Consider the following 22060-nt stretch of genomic DNA (forward strand, 5'->3'; position numbering starts at 1 on the left):
GTTCTTAGGTGGGTATTCTTGTCTGAATGGAATGAACATATCCTAAAAGGATATTTTTTCCCCCAGTTCCATTTATTTTTGTAACACCTACATACCCCTCTGTTTTATAAGTGTAAGTAGTAGCATCTCCAAGCCTTGAAGCAGAAACCATCTCCAAGACTTCAAACCCAAAGTCCTCCAGGAATCACATGCCTGCCAGGGTCACCACATCCCTTCAGTGGGAATGAGGACAAGAATCCTGCTCCCCCAGACCAGCCCTGTGTGCCACAGTCCCCAGGACAAAGATGCTGCAGAATCACCGTCTAAGCAGCCGTTTCTCTACGTCCAATCCAAATTCAGTCAATTCCTGCTCTCGTGCTGCCTTTGCTTGTCAGATCAACCTCCCAGCAGTTTCAGGTGCTAAAAATTCCAGGATATTCTGGAGATGAAAATAGTAATTACGAAAAGCAGGTGCCTTTTTTTTAAATTATAAAATGCCGACAGTTACCGCAATCATTCTCACAAGGTGTTTTGCTAGAAAAAGATCCACCTGCACATTGTGGATTCAGAGAAAGAGGATGCTGCAAAAGTCAACATACAACCTAATAAAAATGCCAACAGCAGAACAAACCAGAAGCTGACAGAAAACCTGGCAGCGCTCTGGGCATTGATCTGAGTTGAATCTTTTCTGAACTTGGAGAGAAGAGCAAGAGCCAGGGCAGCACTTTGCTGCACTGATTATTTACCGAGCTATATACTTTCTCAGGATTGCAAATTCTTGTTTTACCACTATGAGAAAAAAAAAAATAGTTAATTTAAAGATTTTAATACATCCAAAATCATGATATGCTAATTTTCCAAGGTTTTCTTCTTCTATTTTTCTGATAGAAAGATTGCTTTCAGCACTTTGTTGTCTGTCCTCATTTAATCCATTTCAAAAATATCTGTGCAGCACGAAACATTGTCGTTGATCTCATTAAGTGTCTTCTAATAATTGCAGGTTTTAAGCAAGCTAAAGACAAAAACTGACTGAAATTAAGCTTGTAATGAAAAAGAACAAGAAAAAATGAGTAGGAGTATGGTAATTACATGCTTACGACTGTGACGGTAGGCAAAAGAAAACAGAGCAGCAGATGGTACCTAAATCTAAAGGAAAATGTAAATGATGCTGAACTCAGACAGTTCTCTAAATAATGGTGTATTTAGCAGCAGGTAGATGTTCCATCTAAAGAAGTGTTGCTTGATAATTCAAGGATGTACATCTATATAGAAGGGATGTACCTGCCTTCTTGATTTGAATGAGAAATCAATTTCCAAGCCTTTGTCTCACTTTCCTGGATATCTTCACAATTTTGCTTATCAAGAAACTTACATCAGATTTGATGTTTCTCACTGGTAATCACACAAAACACCACCTTCTTCTGCGACCTTGGTAGCCTTAACATGGCTATTTGCAACGTACCTTGAGTCAGCAGTAGCTGCCCTCTAGTTCAGCGGGGAAAATAAACATAGGACTAAAAGCCAACAAAAATTATCATCGACATTTTAGGACATGTTCCCAAGGAGGCTGCTCAGCATCACAATAAAAGTGTCATGTGAATAAGTGCAATGGAAAAATCAGGTCTCCCCAGTTTCCCGCCTCTGTGCCTGCAATAGAACGTGAGGAGGAGCAGGGCAGGAGGTCTGGCCAGCAAAGTGCTGACTTACAAAAGAAGTTTATTTTTGAAGAAGGGTAGAAAGCAGGGCATGTGTGCAGTCCAAGTGTTTCGTCAGCAAAAGCTTGTGTGTCAGGTCTGATAAACTGCTGGCTGAAGCACCAGCCAGTTGCCTAAAAGCCTCTTTCCAGCTATGAATTATTGGGTGTGTATAAACACAGTTAATAAGATTCTTGGGCCTTGTTTAGCTCGTGTTGTTAGAATTCTGGAACTGCTAATGTACGATCATTCTGTAGAGCCAGGCAGTATTTGTCTAAAGTTATTTTTACTCAAACTATGTTCCTCCTTTGCAATGCAAAAGAAAGAAGAGGATGGGAATGTATATCTATGCATTTTTCTTATTTATATACTTATGTATTTATATAGCATATAAATATGTATGTGTTTCACAAATACAAATATATTCCTCCACAGGAGGCAATAAAATCTATTATCTGTTAACAATTAGTCAAATAACTTTACCCAAAAAATAGTATTTTGAAATTATAATTATTTTCACTTCTCCTGTGTCAAGAGGACCCAAAGAACATTGCTGCCTACCAGCAAACAATGAATATACATAGGCAGTGAGATCATCATCTCAGAAGAACTTCTGATTACTTTAGATTGTTTTCTCCTCTATTTTTGGCCAACTTGCACAGGCTTCTTCCAGGGACTGAGGCATATTTTTCCCTATAGTAAAAATGAGCAACTTAGGTAGTAAGTTGATTAGGTGGTGAAGATATTACCTGTGACTTTCTAATTTTACTTTTTTGAGCTCCATAACCCCAAATGTGATGTGCATTCCAAAATCTCCATCAATTTTAAAGAGTTTCCATACCATGGCTTGCACCAGCAACATCAAGACCTTCATTACATCGTCCCAGGCTGCCTTACAACATATCTTCTCTTTCCCTCTTAGTTCCTACCGGCCTGTGCCATGACCTTCATATGGGCTGATGAGTTACTGCTTGTTAATCCATATATTTTGCTTCTTTTAATAGATGCAGGTGCACACGCTGCTGAGATGTTTTCCCCAGGAGCCTGCAGTTCTTAATCATCCTATTAAAGTGATTGTGTGTTCGCCATAATTTTCACATTATCTGCTTTAACTGCACACACATTACTTGTTGCGAACGGCTGATTGAATTCAGCCCTGTTTGTTGTTTCCAAATCGTCCCCTGCCTGTCCACAGTTTTAAGGAGCTGCTGAGTCACTGAAGTTCAAGGTATTTCAGATATTTTGGGTTGAGGGGGTCATGAGCACTATTGCTTACAGTGAGCTGACCTGAGCATAGAGTTTCTGAAATGCCACGGAGCACCTTGCAGAATAGCACCTAAGCTGCTGCCATGCCTGGTTTGCAATAGGCTATCAGAGTTTTTTCGCATCATTAAAATATGTTTGCATAGCGTTCCTACAGCAGCAGCATAACAGAAATAGCCTCAGTGCTAACTCGGCAGCAGCAGCCTTGGTGGACAGAGCACTGAAGCATTAAGCCATCAAAATAGATATGCGTCCTGACTTCTGTTTATGTAGAGACTGTACATTTTTGTCTCATCATACTACGTCCTTCAGTCTTCTGGTCCAACTGGCTGTGCGTGAAGCAAGGGAGCAGCCAGGCAGCCGTTCAGCCTCTTAATGTAGTAGAATAGTTTGCTTTATGTTTCTTTCCTGGACCGAGAGGGTATACATGGGCATTGCTCCTGCCTTAGAGCAAAGGGATGAAGACAGAAACCTCAGATATCTTCTTGTGCTCCTTAAGAATCAGTGATAAGAAAAAGGTATTAGCTACCACACTGACCGTGAAGACCTCTCCTGCTCTGTTGTTTGTTTTTTAAACTGTTGAACATGTTTCGATATCGAGGTTTCAATAAACTTTTTTGTTTGTTTACCTTGCAGAAAGAAATGTGCGTAAGCGGTAATTTGAAAGGCTCTATAAATTGAAGAAGGCATCTCCTATTCAGGAATGCTTCCCATGAAGCTCTACTCAAGAAATACAGTACTGTTCTGGAATTAGTCTCTTAGCTTTTCCAACATGCATTTGTTTATAACATGCAGATATGTGCAGTGTTAAAGTTAATTCAGCTTGCAGAAGTTTGAAAATTGTGCCTTGGCTTTTGGAACAACGTATCAGTGAACTGAATACTAGCACACACTGTTGCGAACATTGCTGCCACCATGCCCTCCATGCTTACTTTGCATTCATAAGAAAACAATATAGAAACAAGCACTAGTGATGCTGCTGAGTTTATGTGTACATGGAGTACTGTTTGCCTGAACACAGGAGGAATGAAAAACAAGGACATTGTTTCCTTGCTCTTGAGTCTCTTTTCTCTCACCTCTTCTCCCTCTGGGATGTTTTGCATGAACGTGATGTTTTGCAGGATGTTTCTTTCAGGCTTTCTCTTGTTATCTTCTCGCCCTTCATACAGTTTCCCTCGGTCTTTTACACCACCGCAAATTAGTGATCAGCTACTGGGAGATGGCTAATTGATGAAGGGAGGCAGTTACAGCTGAATGACAGGGAGTTTTCTGTACAATCCATAACAAATGTACAGTCACCCACATCATCCCCACGTCTCCTCATTGTGACATTTGTCTCTATTGGGACTGGTGCTGTTCTCCATTACTCTCTTTTGCCAAATATTACAAAACTGTTTTTTACCAAAACAGGGTGATTTTCAGCAGACTATGGGTCTGTCTCTGGGAGGCAGATTGTTTATTGATTAAGATATTGTGCATAAAATTTAAGAGAGGAAGAAGAGGCAAAGGCAACAGGGTACCGTGTGTACCATGATTAAAGTGATCTCCTAAGCAGATGAATTGTTCTTATAAGCTCAATATTAATGTTAAACACAAAGTTCCTATAAGAAAAGCTATCTTAGCAAGCAACAAGTGAAAACAAAAATATTCTCATCATAGTGCCAGTTCAATATCTTAAAAATTGGTAGCCTGGCTCATGAAAAGTCATGAGTTCAGCTTAAAAATAATTAAATTACCAAAAAAATGCAATTGGTACTTGGCCATGGTTTCTTCAGATGCTTGCAAACTTCTGATCTTTAGCTTCCTTCTGCAATTCTGAAGGTTTTTATAAAAACAAAAGCTGAATTTCTTCCAGGGACATCTCTATAAATACAGTGTTGGCAAAGCTAGAATGACATTTTTATTAGTATTTTGTTTACAGCAGCACACGCAATGTGCTGGACCTTTTAAAAACATTCAAGTGTGGACGGGCCACAAATTTTGATGAAAAAAAAAAATCACAGAATCACAGAGTGTCAGGGGTTGAAGGGCCCTGGAAAGCTCATCCAGTGCAATCCCCCCATGGAGCAGGAACACCCAGATGAGGTTACACAGGAAGGTGTCCAGGCGGGTTGGAATGTCTGCACAGAAGGAGACTCCACAACCCCCCTGGGCAGCCTGGGCCAGGCTCTGACACCCTCACCGGGAAGAAGTTTCTTCTCAAATTTAAGTGGAACCTTTTGTGTCCCAGTTTGTACCCATTGCCCCTTGTCCTATCTTGTCCCATCTTGATGTCAGTAGGCTTTGTGTAGCTTCAACAGATGAGAATTTTTTGTTTCCTCTCTAAAGTCTCTTTGCAACCTGACATATAAAACCATGGGCAACTTCCTAAAGATTTCAAGGTAGCATTTTCATATACAGAAGTCACAGCAATGTGTGTGTGTGGGGGGGGGGTATTTATGTTTTCTTTCTTTTCTTTTTCTTCTCCTTTTTCTCTTTTTTTGGAGGGTGGGAGGAATGTTAAAACCGCTACATCTTGAATTCTCAGGCTGCAGCGTTATCACAGAAACAAATCCAACAAGATATAATCAGGAAAGCTGATAAATACTCCAGCCTCCTACACTCTGCTCTGATTGTTACTATAATAAGGCCACATTCGTACAGTTTGGTTTTCCTAATGTCAAACAATTGGCAGCTCGGCAGTGTTGATGCCCCCCGAGGGCTGCCTCTCCTCCTAATTGCTTCTATCTGCTGAAAGTAAACATATGAAGCTATACAACATGCCCACACAAGGCACATAAACACATGCACCAGTATTGTTGTGGGTCACAGAGACTCATTTCTTCTCTACCATCTTTCACATCCTTATTTGCTGCTTCCTCCCAGAGTTCATTATTTTTTTTTCCTTCTAACAACAGACATCTATTTCATTTTCAATTGGGAATGGATAATTTCAACATCCTCAGCAGTTTGTGATACTTCTATGGTATCTTTTTAGAACCTCAACACCTCTCTTCAGCTTGTTTACTATGGGACAGTGATGATTTGGAGCTGTGCCTGGCATGGGACAAATATTCTGGACAACAGGAGGTGAATGGAGCCCTGGTTTGGTTTATTTCTCACATCCATCCTCCTGCCATGAAAAGGATGTAACACCATCTCCTCATTCACACCAAACACGGAATTTGTATCAAAACACAAATTCATCAAAGGAATGCTCCTTTGACCATGCCCTGAGCTTTTACCAGAGCTCTTCCAGTTCCTTCGATATGAAAAATACCGTCTGCTTCTTGCCAGATCTGAAAATTCAGAGTAATTTTCTGTTATTTGAACAACTGAAGTTATCAATATTTGGGGAAAAATAATATGCCAACATCTGCTTCTGAACTCTCTGGCTTGGACTGGAAATGTTGAAATGCCACAACTTAGGCTGTTTTTTGTTTATCATCTCGCTGAATTCTTCAAAAGCAAGGACTGCTTGAAAATTCAGGACAAAGTTCAGAGAGGATTATGCAGGACAAGTAGGAGAAGAGAAGATCCCAACTTGATTCCTCTTTTCCGTGCTCCCTGTAGAATACAACGATGAGTTCCAGGGAAGCTTTATTGATTTATATTTTGTGCAGACCTGGCTTATGGTCATTCTTATCAATCAGTATTAATGGTGCATTTTCAAACATGGGGAAAATTTGCCAACCAAGCAGCCAGGTGAAACTCTGTCATTCTCAAGCACCTATTGCATTTGATTTTCAGTCTGCTAACAGCAAATCAAGGAATTAATAATACATCTAAAGGATGTGATAATCTGAAAAGTACTCTCTGGAGACTCATACTGCTTTAAGAATGACAGATTGCTTCTGAAGCCAAGATGGAAATTCAGCAATTAATTTGTATGAACACTTTCATTAGCAAGAAACTGATTTTATAATGCTGGATTTTGTCCAAATCATTTATGGTCTGCGCACCACTTAATGCTGAAGGTGGCATGGTTATTGCCAATATAGTACCATCAGTACTCAAATTTCCAGTGACTCAGAGTCATTAAACTGAGCCTTGATGACCTTCTTAGGGCAAAAGTGTTATAAAGTTTGCAAGGAATCACTGCTGTGAAATTTCAGTAAAACCAGATATCATATGTCTCTGAAGAATAGCTCTCAAAGCTCTAACATACAAGGAACTTGGTGTTTAAAAATGAAAATATAGCAACAAACAATAGCAAAACCCTTTGACTTAAACAGAATAGGTATATTTAACAGCTTACCCATTGTTGCTGGCGGAGCTGTTGAGTTGATGCTCTTGGTCCTTCACTGCAACCATAGGGGGTTGAAATGTTAACAGAAACCGTTATGTTCATCACACAGCCAAATAGAGAAAAATAATCTTTCGCATTTAGGCAAATACAGGGTAGATCATAGAAGCAGAATCTGTTTTTCTGTTCAAATTCCACTCCTTTCCAGAATGTATTATAAAACTACCAGTTTTGCTAGTGAGCTGGGTTAGAGCTGTGGCCACAGGAGACAACCAGATTGATGATTCCATTCACCTGTGAGTTAGAGGGCCCACAAAACTGTAATAAATTGGAATTTGATTTTAATGCCTTTTACATTGAAGCCATGTAATCAGATCCAGATCCTTGTGGTAAGAAATAGATCTCAAATTTAAATCTCCCTGGTCTATTCAAGTGAGATTATGTTGCCATTGATCCTTATTAACCCAGGTATTGAATTTCTGTCACATCTAAACCACAAAAAGTAATTCCATTTTTCATATTTTTACTTGCTGACAATAAGGCTGCCTGGATTTTGTTGGATCTTTAAATGATGGTTTACTCTGAATGTTCTTTTTTGTTGCTCTTGGGTTAATACAGTCAATAAGAATGACTGTGCTGTTGACATAAGTGGTGTATTGAATTCTAGAAAGCAGCTGCTGCAAATTAAGTGAGAGTTAATGACTACAATAATTAGAATATCAGGTGTTTGATATTACTTCATGTAACAATAGGTGGGAATTGTTACTAACTCCTTTCTCTAAACAACATCAGTATTTCAGAATATACAGTACAGATTTGGAATGTAAAAGAATTCAACAAAAAAGAGAAAGCTTTCTGTTCAAAACTGGGATTTGGTATTACTGTTCATAAATATTATTTCAAACAAATAGAGGAGGTGGTTTTTTGCTTATTTTGCTTGCAATAAGCAAAGTAACAAAGTGGGTTTTGGGTTGTGGTGGATTTTGCTTGTTTTGGTTTTCTTGTATCTCATTCTCATGGAACAGCCCATCCTGTATATTTTTTTGTCACAGGCTTAGATGGTTTCCACATGGATGCTCACCAAGTTGCCATGCTTGAAGGTACATCCTGGGTCTTTACATGTATATATTTCTTTAGATCTGTATGTCCCATTCCATATAGCTTTTTCTGGCCTTGAAACCCATTGTGCACACTGATGCTTTACCCTCTGAGAAAGCATCTTTCAGCTGCTTTCAGCCCCTGGACATTGTGATTCCTCCGTATGGAGTGAAGGGCAGGATGATTTATTATTTAAGTCACTGGAGAAAAGTACTTATTTTCATATGGACTTCACAGGTGTTGCAAAACAGCTATAAATATATCTATAACTTCTTCATAAAATCTTGCAGAAATTATAAAATCTGAATGCAAAGTATTTGTTACGGAGCTGTCATTGAACCTTATTTTTTCAATATTTGCTGTTCATCAGTCCTTCAGCATTTTCTTTACCTATGTCCTGATCAGGAAAACAAAGCTTTCTAAATTGCCCACACCTTCTCTTAGAATAGTATTACACTACAATGGTAGGCATTTGCAGAGCAATGCCATGCTCCTTTGTAGTATTTTGCTGAAAAAAACCTACATTCAGAAGTGCCAAGGCACCTTGAGAGCCCAAGTGTCACCTCCAGATGTGATGTTAGGACTCCAGCTGTGCTCCAATGACCTCTGCAGATGAAGGTTGGACCTTCATCTGGGAGCCTGGCTAATGGGGAGAGGTAAATTCTGGAAAGGTCTCTGAAGGTCAGTTCAGTAGAGCCAAGCAAAGCAGCCTGAGCAGAAAACCGTGGGATATTGTTTAATTCAGCCTGTACAAACCACCAGACACAGGCGAGGGGAAGACGGATTTAACCTGACACTATAGCGGATCATTGAAGGCGCTCATATAACTGAAAAGGCAGATTAAATACATAAACATGCAGCTATAAAGTACCTTTATGTTCACTGCCTTAACTTTTTTTACAGGCTTCTTCCCATTCTTGGCATTTTTTACTGATAAATGTATTCATTCCAGGTAGTTATGAGCTGAAGTGTTATACCAAAAATCGTCCAGTCAATACCACCCATCTAAAATTTACGAAAGGCATAAAAATATCCTTTTTCTGCTTAATGAGCAAAGAACAGATAATGAGTATAAGAACACTGTTCAAAATTTTCATCTGAAGCAGTAATCCAAATCTCCATCCAAATAAAATTTAATAACTTGTCAGGTAAAGAGGACAGAGAAGCCACCACAACTGATCACAAAATTGTCCTGCAAATCTGAATGTGAACTTGGTGGGATTGTACATCTCAGTATAAACTGTCTATGCGTGCTGTAAAACGGTGATTATATCAGTGGAAAATAGCAGAGAATGGTTCCAGGCACAAGATTGCATTCACCATGATGGCTTCATTGAACATAAATATCGCTGTTATAAAAATAATATTATAATACCACAGTGAAATACAAAAATGTGATCTCAAGCTAAATGACCTTCAAAAAGAAATTAAAGACAAATAAGCACATTAGACTAAGCGTACAGATGTGCTTTAAACTTGTGAAATTAAGGAAATACAAAATAAAGACCTAAAACTTCAGTAAGTTAATCACCTGAAGCCAAAAAGCATTCATAGCCATTTTTTTGAGGACTGGAAAGGCCTGAGAAAACTGCTTGCCACTGTGATAGGACAAAGAAGCACAGGCAAAAGTGGTATTAAATTATCCATGAAATCAACTGTAAAAATCACTGACCCTCTTTCCAACTACCCAATTGCTCCAGTAAGAAAGGAAAAAGACGTTTGGAAAGCTGTATCCTCCTAGTGAGTGTGAAATAGATCTTCTTTGGGCTGTGTCCATGCTGGTGTAGCCATCAACATAAGCAGAAGGTGATGCCACCAATATTTGTACAATATTATGTCCTTTTACCCTTTCTCCCTCTGGCTTACTGCTGCAACCTAAATTCACACTGATAAATGGTAAAGACGCCCTTTTACCTCCAAAGTTGGGCATTTTCAGACGCATGGCAGATCTATTTAACGTAAACTTTGAAATGTTAACTACTCCAAGTTTTTGGTGTAAAACCACTTGTACTCTATTTCAAATGAACTCATATCTGTCCTTGTGTTTCTGTAAAAGGTCAACCACCTACCACACCGCGATAAAAGGGGCAAGTAAATCTGGCTGTATAACTCCATTGCTGACTGCCGAAATCCACACTTTGGGAAGATGTCCCAAATGCACTGAAAATAATGACCTGAAGCTAGAGGAAAAAAAAGCACAACTACACATGAATAAAATAATGTAAAGTAGTTGGTGACAGAAGCTGAAGATATGCGACAGGCTTAAAATATCCAATGAAAAATTGCATTTCTTCACCAGCATAGTCAACAACTTCATTTACATTCATTTCTATCAGTGTATTTTACCCATGCAGAGCTCACCCTGCTGGTAAATGTGACCCTCAGATACTCCTAACAGCCAGCAGATTAAATTTGGGTTAGAGATTACCAAGATTCACTACAGTTATACCAACAAGTACATATAATTTTAGTAGATACAGTTTCATTGGTTTCAGCATTCCCAGGCTGATTTGCAGATACCAAGACTGGCCTTTGCAAGATTACCATACCGGTAGTTAGAAAGATGGATGAGAAAAACTGAGATACAAGGTGACAAAAATTATGATAATTAAACAGATAAAAAATAAATAGCTGGAGAGCATGACGTGGATAGCCAAGGAGAAGCCAGCCAGCTCCCACTGTATTTTACGATTGTCAGGGCTCTGCATGGGAGCAGATGACTGATGGTTGGAGGGTGGAATACGTCCTGGTTTAACCTTCTATTTGTTTAACCTTTACAGTATGGGTGAGATTGTGTAGCTGAATTTCTTATAACTTGGGAAGGGATTGTATTTTCTTCTTTTATATCAGGGATGATCAAAATTTAGCAGAGTTCTCATAGAAATAGCTGTTAAAATGGATTTGTAATTATAAAAGGATCGCTATCCATCCTCTAGTTTTATTTCCATTGTTTCTGCCTAATTTCCTATAACACCAAAAAGAAGAGATTAAAAGCACAGACTTTACAAAAAAAATTACCTGTTCTAAAGACCTGGAAAAGGTAGATAAATAGAAAACATCAGTATCCAGATATATTGGTTTGCGGTTTGGATCTATCTAAAAGTTAAATATCAGTGCTACGCATTTGAAAGAAAATGAGCATTTTAACTCCTGAGTGCATAATAATAGCAGTAAATAGGGCACACATCAGTTCAATATTATTATATTCAGGTCAGGCATAAGCATCTTTTCTCAGCATGAGACGTTCACACATCTGAAGTTCCTAGTAAAATTCCTTTGAACTCGAGTGTTCTCCAGTGTAAAGGTGCTGGACAGTCACAAAATAATTGCACAGACAAGTACACTTGACAGCTATCAGGCCATTTATTTAATAATGCCTGGACTAAACTGGAGTAAGGTCACCGGCATTAGACCTGGTCCTGCTGTGCGAAGGATGTGTAAGCACTAGTCATGGCCAGTAAAAGCACCAAGACCACTGTCTTCAGCAGGTGATCTTACTGAGGTCTTCAGCAATCACAGTCCATCTAATTTTATCTAATAGATATCAAGGAATTTCCCATCAAATCCACTTCTTGCTATCAAATCAAAAATAACTTCGCATTGAGATAACCTCATACCTACGCACAAAGCACAGGGATCTCTAGGTTTGTAAAGTACATCTCATCTCAAACCAGTCTGAAATGTTATTTCAAGGTGGAAAGTACTGACCTGCCAGGACTGAGATAGTGGTTTCCACCTTCAGTCTGGTTATCAGAGTGATTGAAATTTGGCTGGTTAGTTCCTTGTTTGTCTGTGTATGGCAACCACCCCAGCAAGAGCACTGGGGAGCTTTTGTGGGATTCCACCTAGAAGCCACCTAAGAAACTCCATGAGTTCATAACACAAAAAAATCATGTATTGCCCTGATCTGTTGTGGCGGTAACAAAATCTACATATGCCAATGAACAAGCCAAATTAAACTGCTAACGATGTCTGCTGTCATTATTTCATATTCCAAAATTATTTCACATCGCTACTTGCACAAAGACGCCGTTAATCCCTTCTCAGCTGCCAAAAACACTTCTTGACAAGTTGCTGTTATATTTGCTATACAAAAATATGTAGCACATAGAACGTTGTAAGGGTGGTAAACAGAGTGAAATAAGTAAAACATAATTCCAAATGCTAATGTAATGACTGGATTATTTGTTTACCTCTATTACTTAATTTAACAAATACTGTCTGGGAGCTTGAGTTCCATAATTTCAGTTATAGAAAATTATGTAAACATTCTTCTATTTTCTTCGAGCCCTTGCTGCCAAATACATTGCTATTATTTAATGATATCTGCAGAATAAGCATGGGCTGGAATTGTCTAAGAAATTTAAGAATAGGATTACTTAATCAAGGTTCATGATTCTTCATTCTGCAATCTTTTGCCTTTATGTGTTTACAAGATTTGTTGACAAGAAAAAACTTTTCACACAGATGGCACATGGTATTCTAACAGTAAGTTTTCTACTTGCACTTTATTTTTCCTCAGTCTTGAATGATACTTTGGTGAATGTCTTTTCCAAGAATCATATCAAATAGACAAAAACTGTAATAGCAATTAAAATGTTTTAAACAGAACTGTATTTGGAAGTGTATGCCGCAGTCCTTCTACCAAGCATATTAAGAGATGTTTATTTAGCCACAGACTTTTGACTGTTTAAAATCATACAGCTGGCCCTTCGTTTGGTATAACTACGGTCATAACATTGAAGCTAATGGAGCAAAGTTGTTTTTCACCAGCTGATACTTTGTCCAGTGTTTGTTTAGTTTCTTCTTTCCCAGACCTGATCTGCATCTTTCCTGAACCTCATTCCTATCCTGCTGTACATTTTTGTTGCTGAAAAACCAATAATAAAGCACAAATCCTTCTCCCATAGAGTCGTAAGGCCAGAAAAGCAGTAGCAGCTGCAATGGCAAGATGAGCAGAGAATACAAAATCCATTGCACGTCACGGAAGACAGTGGCGCAAGGTATGCATGAGCACAAAAGGCACTTTTAGGCAGGTCAAAAATAAAAAAAATACATATATATATAGGTGGATTTTTTGAACTATGCACATACCAGTGACCAAGCCTCTCCTCTTATTAATACAAACGTGATACAACCAGCTGTATCCACAAGAAAAGCTTTGCTTCAAGTCTTTCTCCCGGGTTAGAGAGGGGCTGCCACACCACAGTGGTCTTCGTCCCATGCACTTTTTGCTAGGTTTAGTTCATGGAGTAAAAACACAGCCTTAAAAAGCCAGAGGAGAAAACACTCCTGGCATTAAACTCAAGAATCACAAGATACCCTTAAGTGTGAACAACCCAAGCAGGAAAGCACAGGTGGGTTATTCGCTTCAGGTTTTTTCCCCAAATATTATGGTGGTTAGCAAAAGGTGGATTATCATGGAAAGGGGGACTGAAATTCTGACACAAATTTTAATGATATTTAGCAGAAGCTGTCCGCTCTCAGCTTTCCTCCCATATGAGACTAAAATGTAAAGAGCATCATAACTGTTTTTGAATTGTAAAAATATACCAATTTTATACTTTAGAAACAACATTTTTCAGTTTTTCATGCAAAATGACACTTTTCCTTTATAAGTATCTTTTTTTTTTTTCTTCTATTTTTAAAGAAAACAGTTTTACAAAGGATTAAATAACTCAACAAGCAAAAAACCTACTTCCAGGTTCACCCGAGACATCCTTCTGCATTCTTCCTGACTCTCCACCCAACCCAGGGCTGATTTTGGTTACACTTTGTTTCCGACTTTTTGCCAAACTGAAAAAACCCACTATTCGTCCAGCTCCGCTAACAGAAAGGCCTTGTGCAGAGAAATACGTATGAAGAGACGGGCTATGTAACTCTCACTACGACTACAGCCAGGCTGATAGAAGCTCATGGACGCCGGGACCTATCGCCGCTGCCGCCACTGCCGGGCCCTCTGCCTGAGTCGCCGCATGGACAGGCTGATCGGTTGCTTCCCAAACTTCCTCATGATCTCCTTGATCCTCGCCAGGTTGGTTTTGGAGATGGTGAAGTCGCACTGGGTCGCTCCCATGTCGTAGCCGACTTCGCAGGTCTTGGTGGCGGTGGTGTAGCCTTCCGTCTTCACGCCCACCACGTATTCCCCCGGGTTGAGAAGGCGCCAGTAATCCCCATCGGCTCCTGGTAGGGAAAGAGATGGTTTTCAGGACAGTGGCCCCTTCCCCTTGAGGAAGGTGTGAGGAAGGTGAGGAAGGATACAGAAATGCCTGTATGTGGATTAGATGGCACCACAGGCAGCAACCCTGCATCCTCACACCAGAAGTGTGTCAATGAGGTTGTCCCCTATCACACATAGAATCATACAATCATTTTGGCTGGAAGAGACCCTTAAGATCATCAAGTTCAACCATAACCTAAATCTAGCACTTATCCATCTCCCTCTGAGCCTCATCTACACGTCTTTTAAACCCCTCCAGGGATGGTGACTCCACCACTGCCCTGGGCAGCCTGTTCCAGTGCTTCACAACCCTTTCCATGAAGAAATGTTTCCTACTATCCAATCTAAACCTCCCTTGGCGCAACTTGAGGCCATTTCCTCTCATCCTGTCATTTGCTAAATGGGAGAAGACACCAATACCCCTCCATGCTCCAAGCTCCTTTCAGGCAGTTCAGAGATCAGAAGGTCTCCCCTCAGCTCCTGTTCTCCAGATGAACCCCCCAGGTCCCTCAGCTGCTCCCGTCACACTTGTGGCTCCAGACCCTTTACTAGCTCCGTTCCCTTCTCTGAACTTGCTTCAGCACCTCAAGGGCTTTCCTATAGTGAGAGGACCAAAACTGAACACAGGATTCGAGGTGGGGTCGTACCAGCACCGAGCACCAGGTTACACATACCCTCTTCCTGCCAACCCTACAGGAAAACAGACCTAAAACAGATTATCCAAATGGTGAAGGAAATGACAACAGGCTTCAATTTGACCTAAGATTTCTGTCAGTTTAAGTCACAAAGATCCTGAAGCAAAGGGCCACCTTGTAATAGTTGGTGATTCTTGAAGGGTATAAAAGATCTTCCTCAAACTAATTTGTCACTGCCAATAAAGAGAAGCCCCAGAGAAGTACTCACATCACACTATGATCCCAGCCAGACCACCTGGACATGTGTGTCTTGGTGCTATTTAGTATACAAACATGTGAATGCATAATGTCAGTTCACTTAGAGATGTAAGTAAATATCCCCTTTCATAAAATCTTACATTGAATTTTATTACACTAATTTTCCTCCAAACTGTAATTCATCCAGGTATTTAACCACCTGCTTACCTTGAAATGCATGAACAGAGCTCCACTCCCACATTCAACTAAACTACTCATGTGTAAAGCAAGATGTATTTTAACACCTCACTGAAGCAGGACTTTTTGTTTCCTTCTTTTTTTTCCCCCATATATGACCTCATGTTACCCATACAAACACAAGGATAGTTTTAGACTTCTAAATATTATTGTAACTAGCAAGTATGCTTAGCTGTGAACTGAAAAGGTGAAACACTAATATCTAATATCAGTTTTGCATTCTATCCTGGGCAAACCCAGTGGGATGAAAGTGCATATTCAAATATGTAATTCTGTATATAAATAGAAATGCAGCATCTCCTGTATGAAGAGGGGTTGTTTTTTTAACACTGACAAGAACCGACAACCTTACTATCACTAGCCTTGAGTTGCTTGAAGTGCAGTGTGTTGCAAAAACTAAAGATGATTTAGATGAAAATAGTACATTCGGGGAAAGATCAGACTAACTAGAGAAATATTCTTTTAATTCGGGGCTTGGTGAAATAGTGAATACATTTGCAAACAGTAGGCATTAGAAAAATAGTGATACCCAACTATAACCTCATATTGCAATCTCAGTACATGCGTGTGAACTTGTGTACAAGAAGCACGCTCAACCAGATTAATTTTTGTATTACCAGCTTGCTCAGGTTTTTCTTTCAGCCACTTTAACCCCACTTGGGGTGATGATCAAGGTCCAGATTTTCTGTTTCTCAGGACTCAGACATATTTAGGAAGGGGTCTCTGAGAAGCTCTTTATTCAGTTCTCCATTACTATTTGATCCCTTGGCACCTTAACCAAAAGCTGAAACAAAAAGCTGTCCAGGATTCTTGAATTTATCCCTAAGGGCTTGTTTTTAGCTGTAAATGCTCTGGCGATACTACAGGGCTGGCAAAAGGCTACAGATCACCCCATGGGTGGCTGTGAACGCATCCCTGCTCAGAGCCCGGCTTTATTTAGCCCCTGGAGTTCAAAACTGACCCACATTTTTCTGACACATTTAACAGACGGTTCATACAACCCCGCACAAGACTAGAAAAAACCCTACACATTCACACACCACAGGGAAATTATTGCAAAGCTGGATATTAAGCTGTTAGCAGGATGCACTTTACCTCCTTTCCATTTACAAGTAGACATTAGTATTTCTGCCAGCTGTCATTGCCCAGAATTTAATACCGGACTAAAAGGTTGTATGTTGTTTGCTTTTTGTTTTGTTTTTTAAAAATCAGATTAAATGCAGTACATAAAAAATTTCAGAGCAGATGGCAAAAGAAACACAATTAAAAATACAAATAAATTTAATAAATAATATGTTTGCTAAAAGAATAGGCTCCAGTGAGAGAAGGCTGGAGACGGGCTACATCTATCTTCTCCTGTTGGGTCTGGAAGAGAATTGCCATGTCTGCTTAGATAAAATAACAATGCATAAAAATACAAAGAGAGCATCATAGTAAATTAAATGTGTCAGATGACACCATAAACACTTCAATTAAGAGAGACACTCTCTTTAGCTTGATAGGACAGACCTTTTTTACACATTTACACTTAAGTGGACCAGATTTTACTAATTGAAATACATTATAAAAATCTACCCCAATATACTGTTACCTACAAAAAACTCTCCGGAAAAGCTAGCAATAATGCAACTAAAACGTAACTTTTCTCTACTGAACAGGCAGCCAGAAATTAGTCTGGAGAGTTATAATACCAGAATTATGCTTAGCTTAGGCTAGTGTTATTAAATATTCCTAAATGCTACTTCAAAATATTTTGGCTTGGTTACATAATGTATACTGAAATCATATTAAACTTTCCAAAATATTCATAAAACCTTCTCTGAACATTGTGTGAAATTAAATTATTTATGCTTTATTGCAAAAATCACAAAGAAAAGTGCATCTGCCTTTGAACGATGGCTGTGACACTTTACATTTCTTCATTAAGATTTGCTTTGAGATTTCCAAAAAGTGCAATTAGAGGAAGTGACTCATAAAATTGCCTTTGCACCATGAAGAAAAAAGGTGTCCAGGTGCATTTGTACATTGAAATGATGAACTCTTTTCCAAAGGTTATCTCATAGAGCACAGGCCACATAACCAGAACAACATGTAATCACTCAGACCCAATCAATAGTTACATCTGCATCAAGAGAAAATGGAATAATTTTCCATAAAGCTCTCTCAGAATCAATGAGATCAATTAGCTCATTAATATTACGCCAGCAACCCTCTCTTCCCATAAGGTATTTTGTACATTCAAGAGAAAGTAAAAACCAAATTGTTTTCCATGCACATTTTTGTCCATGGGAAGAAGCAGAGAAATTTTCTCAAACAAGTAAATTTTATTAGAGGACATTTAGAGACAACATTTGTCTGGCTATACAGGGTAGTTGACCACATTAATGTATCAAAGAAACAGTAGATACCTTACAGCTTAGCTCACTTTAAACAAAACTTATATGAATAGAGGTCGTAATTCTTCTCTTGCCAGGTCTATTTTTATATGAAGGCAACTCAGAGATTTAAGGGGATACATTTTTCATTTTAAAAGGTATAAATGAAAGAAGACTGCTGACAATTTGCCTTCTTTCTCTGGGATTCTACATGTCATTTTAGCTTTTGGGATCCAAAATCCATTCTCCAGTTTCAAAGACTAATGAGAGATACATTGTTATCTGCATAATATAAAACGAGATAGAACTTTAATGTTCCCACCTACAAAGTGATTCCCAAACAGTGTCAGCTTAAATGTCTCATCATGAAAAGAATTTAAAAGAATGAAATAAGAAGTTTTATTTTTACTGACAATTGCAGATGGTCTTGAGCTACAGAATCTCAGCTCTGAGTCTGGATGGAAATAGCTGAAGTTTCCCTGAGCATTACAGGGTGGATTCTGGGTTCCTAAACCATTATTACCATGTCACTGGGGCTCCCATGTGTGTGTTTGCTGCCTTTAAACTGTTAAGTTTTCTTTCAGGTGACAATCCAGTGTATTGAGAGCTAGAGATCAATCACTTATTGCATTTCCTCGACCTCAACCAGAGCAATATATTAATTCTGTTGACAGAGTAATACAACTTACAGTTTATGGCAGTCTTTCAAGACTGCCGAGGCTTCCAAGACAAGTAAAACCAACTGATTACTTTAATTCCTCCTATCATTTCCCAGTGGTACTATTTTAAAATATTTAAGGCAGAATCTTTATTGCCTAATTAAATATCTGTCATTCAATATTTTATTTTAAAACAGACACACAGTAGCACTGAAATAAAATAAAAACTAAGTTTGATATTACAAGATTCATATTTGGCTCAGATAATCTACTTTAGCAAATGTTAAAGATTCCTAAGTCTCTTATCTAAAGCTCTATGACATTCCATAGCCTCAAATCAGTTTACATGTCAAAGCGTGACATATCATACCTTAGTGGCAAAGCAAGTGAAACTGGCAGCTAATGAATGACCCAGAATGTCAGCCAGGATGTGAAAAATACATACAATTGCTGTTACTAATATTAGATCAAACCTAGAGTACACAACACTATGGTTATTCTGGTTATTCATCATGATGCTACTTTTCTGTAAACATCCAACAGACACCTTGTTATCTTATTGCAAACAGCATTGAGTGCAATCACTGAAGACTCCTGCTGACATCTTGTTTTAATATTTCTTTCCACATTCTACTCTCCTTGCTACACCCTCTTGTTTCTCCCTTTAAGACAACTGTGTGTCTTAAATCACAGTACATACATACACGAACACAATGGCCACTGAACACTATCCTGCCTGCTAACTGCCAACAACAATTTCTAGGTATTACTATTAATCTTGTAGTTGCTAGTGTCTATTTAAAGCAGTTCTTTATTTAGTGCCATAAATGCTTTCTAGGCTATTAAATAGGCCTGGAGTTTGCTCCAAGTATAAATATGTGTCTGAGTACAGACCAAGACTGTGCTAACAAGGCAAATAGCCATTTGTGCATTTTTTTAAAAACTATACATATTGAAAAGTAATTCTCTGGGCTGAAACTCACCCATAAATGCAGTGTTTCTACTGAATCCTATGAAATAATCTTTTATAAAGCCGTGATGTTTTGCAGGAGACTCTTCAGGTTGTGAAACTCTCCCTTTCCCCACAACAGCTGTTCCTCCTCTGGTCACAGCTCCAAATCACATCTCCAACACATTCACAGTCCTACAACTGTTATCAGCCAGAGAAACTCTCTTTGCACCCACCAGGCATCACCTACACCCTTGTCTTTCAGAGCCATAATTCTTCTGGGTTAGATTTGCATTACCCTTAACATGAGAAAAGGAGCAATAAGTCTCAGGCTATTGATTTGGGGCAGACAAAAGGCTGTTTGCTAACTACTTTAAAAGAGGTGGGAAGAAGAGGAAGGGGAGCAGAGAAGAAAGTCATAGTTCTGTTCTTGTCTACGCAGCTGCACCATGGAAAGAAGTGACCCACTCCTCCTGCAATGTGCTCTTTGGATTCTGCGCCATCTGCTGAAGTTCTTTATTTTGTTATTAAACCATTAATCTGTTCATTTGCACCGCTATTTTATTATTTTTTTTTTTACCTGTGCGAATGTCATGGTTAACACCTTCTACTGAAATAACAGCATTTGGGATTCCTTTTCCATGCACATCTCTTACTATGCCTTTGATGCCTCGATGTACCTGTTGAGAGAATAAGCAAAAAACTAAATATTGCACAGCAATGAATAGTGCTATCATTAGGAAGATACAACAAATCATTAATCTCATACATGAATTAAATGCATTCTATTCCTACTTTATGGTTCACACCATTTAGAAATATCATTATTAGCACAGTATCAGCCTCCCAGGCATATGCTACTTCTGAACCACCTTACTGTTAGGATTCCTGAGGCAACAAATTCAAAAGATAGATAAAAAGCAGATAAAGCCGTAGACATAACGGGTTTTGTTAGTTTGTTTGGGGTTCTTTGTTTGCTTTTTTTGTGGGGTTGTTTGTTTTGGTTTGCATTGCTTTTTGTTGGTTTTGTTTTGGTTTATTTGCTTGGTTTTGTGTGTGTTTGGTTTTGGTTTGTTTTTGCTTTCTGGCAATCAATCATTTCTAACAAGCTCTGCACTCACGGCAAATTTCAACAAGCTTCTTTATTTTGTCTTTCTCCTACGTTAAAACAGTCTGGCTGAAGTGATACACCAGTATTGCTTACAGTAAGGTTTCTATCACAAACACCAATAATCACTTAATTAGCCATGCAAGAAAAACATCAGAAACATGAAGCTCCCTTTCAATCTGAAAGGAGCCATCAATTTATTCAGCCGTTGTTCTCCTGTCGAATACCTGTTCCATAAAAACGATCAGGGACTCGCGGTTGTTTTCCCATTCCTCGGGCAGCTCGCTCTCGTGGGGATACTTGTCGCAGCCAACATAGATGGATAACTCAAAGCAGTTTGTGTGCAGATAACTGAAGTCATTTATACCTGTCAATAGGAAGTAAAAAAGAAACACTTTTATACTCTCTTTTAATGCATTGATCAGATCTGTTTATATTATACAAAACAATAGAACTTATTTAAACGCAAACTGGATATTTTTCTAGCTGGCTTAGTGTGCAGATCTGGCAGGGCAGAAGTTATTTACAAATGTCATGTATCCTGTAACAAAGCATCAGAGTAACATCAGAGCTGTACATTTAACAAAAAAACCCCACTTCCTAAAGACAGCATCCCATCAACACATTCAAAACAGAAAACACAACAGACTGACCCAGCACATCCCTAATTCTTTGCTGCAAAGAGCAGCATTGTTCTGCCATCACAAAACTTATAGGAAATAGAGATTTAGCAGAAAATCTTTCTCACCAGGGTACCCTGCCACACAATCTACAGGTCTGCGTGTTTGCAAAGAAGTGAAGGCTGTCTCTAGATATAGATACTACTAGCTCCTAGTTTAACATATAATCTGTTTCTCATATCAGGCTTTCCTGAAGTAAACATCTAAATATGTCTGAATGCTATGGCAGGTGGCCATAAACTCCTGTAAAGGGACAATGAGAAAGGGGGACCGTGGGTTTTATAAAGCTCAGTAAAATAATTCACGGCATATCTCATGTACACCAAATAAAATCCATCCTACTTTGTGTTTCTCTCCTTTTTGGGTCAACAAAATTAAATGGAGAAATATAACCCATGAATGTTTCTCTCGCATTAAAAGTTTGTACATTATGGTCAAAAACCCCTGTAAATCATAAAGAAAAAAAAGGCCAAACACACACAATAAAACACAACCTAACCAACCAACTAAACAAACAAACAAAAATTTAAGCTCATTCCAGATAAAGGTTCTACGATATTGATGGGGAAGATAGGGGCACACTAGGAAGATGTTATGAAAGGATTTTAAGAAAGTACTGAGCTTCAGTAATCCTGGGTACAATCCCATGGAGCAGCTCTCACTTCTGTTTGCCATGGGTA

General features: G+C 38.8%; 1 protein-coding gene across 1 annotated transcript in view; it reads right to left on the minus strand.

Annotated features, from left to right (window-relative positions):
* Window positions 1-14188: 14188 nt before the first annotated feature.
* CPXM2 (carboxypeptidase X, M14 family member 2) overlaps window positions 14189-22060 on the minus strand; it is a gene marked incomplete at both ends in the record, with an annotated part of 73506 nt that continues 65634 nt past the window's right edge. The window contains 3 exon segments of the mRNA XM_080347790.1: window positions 14189-14442; window positions 20173-20272; window positions 20928-21067. Of these exon segments, the coding sequence (XP_080203916.1) occupies window positions 14189-14442; window positions 20173-20272; window positions 20928-21067 (494 nt within the window).

This window comes from Nesoenas mayeri (genome assembly GCF_963082525.1).
Source record: "Nesoenas mayeri genome assembly, chromosome: 7".
NCBI lineage: Eukaryota > Metazoa > Chordata > Aves > Columbiformes > Columbidae > Nesoenas > Nesoenas mayeri.